General features: G+C 45.1%; 1 protein-coding gene across 2 annotated transcripts in view; it reads left to right on the plus strand.

The window, feature by feature from the left end:
* Acvr1b (activin A receptor, type IB) overlaps positions 1-8,264 on the plus strand; it is a 54,534-nt gene that overhangs the window by 12,198 nt on the left and 34,072 nt on the right. Inside the window, exon 2 of one of the 2 annotated variants that reach the window (XM_005411922.2) lies at positions 1-93. This exon is cut by the window's left edge and continues 1 nt beyond it. The exons of the other annotated variant lie outside the window; for it this stretch is intronic. Coding sequence (XP_005411979.1) covers positions 3-93 — 91 coding nt within the window. The 5' untranslated portion in view covers positions 1-2. The remainder of the gene's footprint in view (positions 94-8,264) is intronic. 2 annotated transcript variants of the gene reach the window in all.

Consider the following 8,264-nt stretch of genomic DNA (forward strand, 5'->3'; position numbering starts at 1 on the left):
CTATGGCGGAGTCGGCCGGAGCCTCCTCCTTCTTCCCCCTGGTAGTCCTCCTGCTGGCCGGCAGCGGCGGGTCCGGGCCCCGGGGAATCCAGGGTGAGTCCCGGAGCGGGGGCCGGGATGGAGAGGGCCGGGCGAGGCCTCGAGCCGCGGCCCCGGGGCTACCGCGCGCCCCCTCCCCACGGGCACAATATGGCCGGGCGGGGGGCGCGGGAGAGTCGGGGTGACTCTCGGTCTGCCGCCCCGACCTCCGAGGCGCGGCCGCCCGGCAGCGACCGAGCTTGCGCCGGGGCCCTTGGGGACCTGAGCCTTGTTCCAGGCGGAACTGGATTCGGGGAGCTCCAGGGGTCGCGCTCCCAGCATCCCCATGTTTAATAGAAGGGAGCCCCGGCTTTCCTCCTCAGCTTTTGAAGGTCCCTGGTTCCTGCCTTTGAAGATGTCCAGGGCCGGGGGGCTTCATCCCTTACCACCAGATGCTCCCGGGGGCTTGCTTTCTCCCGCCAAGATTGTGGGGTTAGGCGATGGGGTCTTGTTTCTCTGAGGTTACCTACTGTCGAGAGCCTTTGCGCACCCTAGGATACAGGGGAAGAGGGGGTCTCTAACCCTCCTTCAGCTGCAGCGCTGGGGGTGTCTCTGTCCTCCTCCCCTGCCTCCCTGCTGTTCTGGGAACGGGAGTCACATTTCCCCTTCGCTCAGTCCCTTGCGTCCCACGGGGCAGACCCCCCACCTCCAATTTACAAGCTGCAGAAAAGCTGTTGGGAGGAAGTGGGACGAGCAGGCCCCCAAACCTTTTTGGAGCTTGGCCTTGGAATCTCTCTAACCCTATGAAACCTAGTTCCCAGCAGTTAATCTGAATGTAGGTGTATTTGCTTTCCTCCTGGCCTCCCCTACCCTGCCCCAGGGGGCCCATTCGGTTAATCACTTTGTGGATGCCTTTCGGGTGAAATCCTAGAACCTGCCTCCAACCCCAAGATTATATTTAAAGATCCCACCTCTGGACTGTCCCTCTGGTCCTTGATCAGTACTGTATTTATTTACCTTTGCCCACAATCCCTCTTCCTAGCGCTTCCCCACCCTTACACACCCCTTACCTTTCCCTGCAGCCTTCTGCTGGCCCGATCCACCCCCACCTTCCCTACTAGAGGTGGAAACCTTTCTGTGGGACACCCCACAGGGTGTGTTTATGAGGGTTTAGAGTCTGAGAAGAACGGAGGACGCCCTAAAATACTGCATTTGAGAGAGGCCCCTCAAATGTGTTTTGGCATTGGGGTTGCAGATGAAGGTTAGATTGGGCAGTTACATTGAGGTGATTATTGACCCACAGATGGATCTGGGAGAGATGATCGGGATTGTGTTCACGCTTGGTGTACAAAGCCTGCTGCTTTGACTTCTCAGCAGCCCCTAACCTTCCAGCAGTGGGAGACTAAGTGTATGTTTTGGGGTTCTCCTGACACTGAAAATAATGGTTCTCAGGTGGGTGTAGGCTTGCTTCATAAGCAGACCATCAAGAAAAGCCACATGCTACTTTGGAGTCTCAAAAACAAGTTATCTCCAGCTTTGATATTTGTTCCCAGTGGTGTAGCCTGTGCAGTGAGGTCTTTTGTTCACTGGCTAATGCTTCTGCTAGGCACCTCGTCTGTGTGTGTGTGTGTGTGTGTGTGTGTGTGTGTTGGTATCGCTGCTGTGTGGTGGGTCTCATAAACATGCTTGCTGAAGGTTCACAAACGCACCTGCCATTTGTAGTGAGACAATGGTTTTCATGCATAAGGATGTTGTGGGGACTTATTGTGGAACATGGCTTTGGAATATGTAGCACAATGTTATTTCTCTCGTAGGGTAGGAAACATAAGGTGATTCAACCAGGTTTTGTCATTTTATATGTATATGAATAAATTTTTAAACCCCTCAGGAATTTTTATCCTGCCCCTAATGTATCCAAGACTTTAAACACTCATTTCCTTACTGATTTGTCTAGGATTTGTGAGATATTTTTTTGTTGTGAGTCTAGTTAAGAATGTTTAAATGATACTCCCAACTGATTCTGAATGGGGCAGAGTTCTTTTTTTTTTTTTAAGACAGGGTCTCACTATGTTGTGCAGGCCAGCCTTGCACTTGCTTATGTAGCCCAGGCTGGCCTTGAACTCACGGTGATCCTCCTGCCTCAGCCTCGCGAGGGCTGGGATTACAGGTGTGTGCCACCATGTCTGGCAAGAGTTCATTTTTTGTAACCTTCCTAAAATGGATGTTTATTGGGGTGAGGGTGGGTGGGCATAACAGGGAGTTGTTTCTTTTTTGGTGAATGGGAAATCAGATTGTGTATCCAGCAAACATTCTTGAAGGCCTTTAAACTTCTTGGCCAGACACTACAGTTTTTTCCGGGACACATCTAGTTGCCAACAGTGAATGTTATGGAGACCACTATTGCAAAAGGCTTAAAGTAAAACGTCAGTTCTGGGAAAATAGAGTCAATGGGATAACGAGAGTTGATTTTTTTTTTTTCCCCGCTCCCCTGCATTTGCTATATATTGGTCCTTTACATAGCCCGCAGAAGTGGCAGAGCCAGGCAGCTTCATTGCCCGGTACTTGGACATGACGTGAGGGCAGTAAGGGATAGGTGTTTCTGTTAATTAATGAATTCACTGGGACTTAGTAAAAGGCCAGTGATAGAACGAGTTTCAGGCTAGAAGCAGCATCCATTTGGTAGGTATACCGTGTTTTAAGACTGAGCTGGAGAATTTTCACATTAGTATTTAAAATGTAAAATTGAGTTGGTAGCAGAACATGACATTCATTTCATAAGACAGAGCAACAAAAGAGGCATTTGAGGTTCAGATAGGAACACTCTGAATTTCTGTGAACAGACAAAAATTTTTCAAGACAAGTCTTGTAATTTTTGTTGCATGGACGTGGATCTGAAGCGCAGTGGATGTGATCTGTGGAGGAAGAGAGTCACTGATTAGTTTTGTTAAAATAGCTCCTGGAACAGATGTGATAAAGCATATTAAAGTGGCTATTCTGGTTAAAGGTTAGAGCCAGATGGAGGGAGGAGGCTGCTTTTCAGACCCAGAACTTTGCTTCCTTACAGGTTGTCCTTGAACAAGTAACTTAACCTTTCTGTTGCTGCTTTACTTATCCCCCTGAAAACTGGTATTCTGTGGCCCTCTCATTGGGACATTTGTGAGACTGACTTACTGATAGCCAGTTGGCAGGGAGGTATTTTTAGACACAGTTTCTGACTTCAATGAATAAGCAATGTTGGGTTGCTTTTTATCTTACGGGGCAGAGTAACATACTCTGTGATTGATCGACAGACTACATGTCACAGTATAATTAATTTCTTCTTGTTTGTGCTTTTTAAGGAGACTCATTTCAGATTTCCTCAAGTTAATTTCTGTTTTAGGCAGGCTTTTACTTCATAGTTCAAGCAGCATACCTGTGCTAATCAAATACAGTCTAGAGGGAGTGACCTGCTTTAGGCTTTATTGGTTTGGCAACGTTACGCAACTCTGGGTATGTTTATGGCACTATGTAAATGTTACATAAGAACATGGAGGCTGAGAGGTGGCCAGAATGGTGACTGAACACAGGAAGGTTAGGCTGAGGACTTCATCCAAAAGGACCTTGGGAATCTGCAGTCAGTACAGGACGAGGCTGCACTTTATTTTCCTCTAAAAACCTTTTTAGATGATTGTGTCTTTCAGGGGGACTGCTGTGTTATAAATACCGGTGAGCTAATTGTAACCTTGCTACCAAAATATGAATCAGTAAACGAGGAGCAGGGAGAGGAGGGGACATGCTGCTGCTTTCAGCGTGTCCTGTTGAAGCTGCTTGTTGCATTTTGGAACATGAGTTGAATTGCATTGCAGTCTGTTCTCATAATAACCCAGGAGTACAGGGTGTTGAGGTGGAATGGAATTCTCAGTTCCTTGTACTTCAGCTCCTCTGTATTTTGAAGGTTAAATTAGAATACAGATGTGGTTCTTTTGTTTTAATTTTGAAATCTTTATTGTTTGTTGCCCGGTTTTTGCTTGGAGCAGCAGCGAGCGTTAATTCTGGAATCCTGCCTCTGTATTGAGTTCATGTGTTGTTACAGTAGGAGTTGATTGAAAAGAGCCTTATCTCAACTTTCTGTGTTTAGAGCATCCTCTTCCTCTCTGTCGCTCTGGTGCTGGATGTGCTGCAGGCATGTGTAGCCTATCAGTCCCACTTGGGCTGGGAATGCCGGGACCTTTTGAGTAATCAGCTCTCAGACCCTGTGGTTTCTGGCAATATAACATGCATTTTACTTTGCCTCGTGGCCAGGCTCTCAGCTTTTGCTCTTGGTTTTTCTCTCATGCATGGTTTAACCTGCGCTTAGGCTTCAGAGGCACCATTGCTGCTCCTGTCTGTTCAATTGGTCTGCTGGCTTCTCCATCACAGATAAACGGGGCACCAAGAAGAGTACTGTCTCAGAGTGTCTTTCTTTCACTTATTGTAGAGTTGCCAGAGTTTGGTTTAGCTGCAAATTTTCTATCACAGCACTCTTACCTATTCAAGGTTTCAGAGACACCCCCTCTCAGGCAACTCTGATCATCTTTTTGGTTTTCTTCTCACCACCTAGTCTTAAGCTTGCATTTGTCTTGCTAAATATTTTGGATTTAGCATAATGAAAATAAGTAGCACATGACCTCTAATATTTGTTGTATACTGGATATGATTGAAAAGTACAGTGAATGTTTAAATTTTTAAAAAGTTGTTAAAGACACATTGCAGTTAGTTCCCTCAAAATATCCTCCCCTTCTTTGAATACTCCTCTCCCATCCTTCTTACCACTTGTGCAGCAATTCTAGAAATCCTCTTGTGTCTTTAGCTGCACTGTCATGGCTGCCTCAATGTCTTGAGTCATTACTTTTCATGGTCATTTTGATCATGAGAACAGCCAGAAGTCTCACAGTGCCAGGTCTGGTAAATAAGGTGGATGAGGACAACACACCATAATGTTTTTATGAAACTACCTTTTCACTGGATGTCACTTGGTAGCAGCATTTGCCATATTTTTTATCACTCCTGTCTTAGTCACTTTCCTTGTTGCTAAGACAAAATACCCCACACCCAAAATTTCAGTCTGTAGTGGGCTGGCTCCGAGGCAGAATAGCATAGCAGAGGGGCATGGTGGAGGACAAAGTACTCAACCCATGGTGGCTGGGAAGCAGAAGGTGAAGGGAGGGGCTGGGGACTGAGATGCGCCCTTCCAAGTCACTGACCCACCTCTTCTGACCAGGCCCCACCTCCTGACAGCACATTTAGGTATGAACTCATTAGTAGCACACACCTATAATCCTTGCACTTGGGGAGGCTGAGGCAGCAGATCACCACAAGTTTAAGGCCAGCCTGGGCTACATAGTGAATTCAAGGCCAACCTAAAACTGCATAGGGAGACCCTGTCTCAAAAAAATAAAAACAACAAAACAAAAACTCATCGATGGACTGGTCCACTTATGAGTATAATGCCCCATGATCCAGTCACCTTCACAAACCCCTACATATGAGCACACGAGGCTTTGGGAGACATCTAGATATACACCGTAAACACCTCATAAAGATGTCATGAAAGAGGACTTCTAGAACTGCTTTAGAAAGTGGCAAGAAGGGTGGGATAAATGTGTTTCAAGTGAGGGGGATTAATGGCAATATGTCTTTTACTGTGATAATTTCTTAAAATTTATACATTGTATATATATTTTGATTATCCTTTGTATAGATTTCTTTATTCATTCAGTTGAGTATGTGCCTGGAATGGTTTTTGGTATGAAATAATAACAATAAAATGTATAAAAGTCCCCAAATCTCCACAGTTGTGGAACCTGAAATTGCAGTGTTTGAGGATGAAAATAAGCAGTCAATCATGAGTACAGTGATGAAAACAGGAGTTAGAGTACTAGAGTGTGCTTGGAACTGCCATTTCATATTTTACCTTCATTGTTCCACCTGTAAAATGGGGCTGACACTCTTACATCTCCTTATTTGTGGTCATTATGTTCTATAAAATGACTGCTAACACTGAATTAGCCAGAAGTGAGCCATTGGTCCTAGGAGAAGTATTGGAGTAGGTTCCTGTGAGCCTCTGGCCACAGCATTTTCATCAAATGATCGGTATACACTTTGTTGTGTTGTATGTATGTCTGTATAAAGACACCATCTAATACATATTTTACTGATTAACTTTGAACTCAACCAAAACCAGATTGAAACCCATGCCTAAATCATGCTTACCTAACACACATACTTGCTATACAAGATACATCACTATCTCTTTATGCTTAGAAATACTAGACATCACTTTAGCACTGTGCTTGGGGACTGTTTTGTTGTGTTGTGTTTTGTTTTGTTTTGTTTTGTTTTGAGATAGAGGCTCACTGTGTAGTTCAGGCTGGTCCTGAACTCTTGGCAACCCTCCTGCCTCAGCCTCCCAAGTGCTGGGATTACAGGCATGCACCACCACCCCTGGTTTGGGGACCATTTTCACACATCAGTGTTGTGGGTTTTTTTGGTACCGAGAATTGAACTCAGGACCTTGCGCTTGCCATGCAGGCGCTTGTTCCGCTGAGCTGTATCCCCAGCTAGGGACCATTTTAAATAACAAAATCATCAACAAAAAAGAATGACACTACAAAAGGACGTGTGTGTACAGTGTAAGAGCTGAAACAAGGAAAGGCAGAGTGTTGCCTTGTTTGACCTCAGCTGGGAACGTGTGTTGGGTGGCTCAAGTCTTTTACTGCTTTTGCATGTCTTTAAATGACCAGCAAAGTAACACAAGTATTGATTTTTAGGTTACAGATAAATTTTAACAAGAAAGCAAATTCACATATATGGAGTTCGAATAGTGAAAGTCAACTGTATTTTATTAGAGCTAGAAATGTAACAGAAAATTGTATCATGTGGAATTCCAAGGACTCCTGAATTGCTTCACTGAACCAAAATTTTAATACATACAGTTAAAGTCCTGTTTCCAGACTGTGAACAGATATACATATGCAGATTATCTATTGTGAAAAGAGATTCCTTTAACGTGCATTTATTGAGCACCTGCTATGTGGCAGGCACCATTGTAGGTGTAGGGGTATAGCAGTGAACCAAAGGATATAGCTGTCTTCCTTCATGAAACTTTTTTTCTACAAGGCAAGATAGACAATAAACAAAGATGATTGTGCCTGCCACAGTTCACCCTCTCTTCTCTGTTCCCTCAAGACTCTTGGATTTTGGTGTACACGTACCTGCTCCTCGTTACTCAGTCTACACTGGACTAGGTATTGCTGCATAGAGATTTTACAGATGTAACTGAAGTCCCAGTCAGTTGACCCTCAAGTATGGAGGCTATTCTAGGAGGACTTACCTGTCTGAACCAGACTTTTAAAGGCAGATTTCTCAGCAGAAGAGGAAATCAGAGGTCCTCCAACTGGCTTGGAAACAAGCTAACATCCTGCTATGAACCAACTGGCACAAGGCAGAGAACTAGGAGCACACTGGGAGCTGAGAGTAGTCCCTGACCACCAGTGAGGGGGAGGCAAAGGCGTTGGTCCTTCCAGTGCAAGGCAGTGGGTTTTGCTAACGACCAGTGAGTTTGGAGGAAGACCCAATCCTCAATGAGAAAACATCTCATCTGTCTGTTTACTGTGGGCCTGGAATACCTCTATCTCTTTTTCATGGCCCCTTCCTTGCCTTCCTATCCTCCGGAATGCTTTCTCTGTCCTTCTCCTAGCCACACCCCACACCCTCCAGTGGGACCTTTGTCAGCCTGTGTTCCCCAGTCAGTGCTCCAGCCCTGTCCACGTCCTCCATATCAAGGTTCTCACTATTGTCTCTGCCTCTCCCTCCCTCTACCTGCAAAAAGCTGATGCTGGGAACTGGCTTATACTTTACAGTCTTTATCTTTACATGACTTTGGCCTGTTACAGAGCCTTGCATATTTTAAGTACTTAATAAATTTGTATTAATTGAATTCATTCATTTCTTTTCCATTCTGAGTAAAATCCTGGGTACACAGTTCTGGTTTTATCCTGCTATAACATTTTTTTATTTTTTATTTTATGTATGGTCCAGTACTCTGAATTGAGACCAGGGCCTTCACACTGAGCTACATCCCTAGCCCCTTTTAATTTTTATTTTTTTATTTTGAGACAGAGTCTCCCTAAATTATCCAGGCTGGGCTCAAACTTGTGATCCTCCTGTCTCAGCCTTACAGAGGACCGGATTGTAGACAGGTGCCACCACAGCTGACCATATATATA

The sequence above is a fragment of the Chinchilla lanigera genome, unplaced genomic scaffold, assembly GCF_000276665.1.
Source record: "Chinchilla lanigera isolate Chin_1 unplaced genomic scaffold, ChiLan1.0 scaffold00146, whole genome shotgun sequence".
Taxonomy (NCBI): Eukaryota; Metazoa; Chordata; class Mammalia; order Rodentia; family Chinchillidae; genus Chinchilla; species Chinchilla lanigera.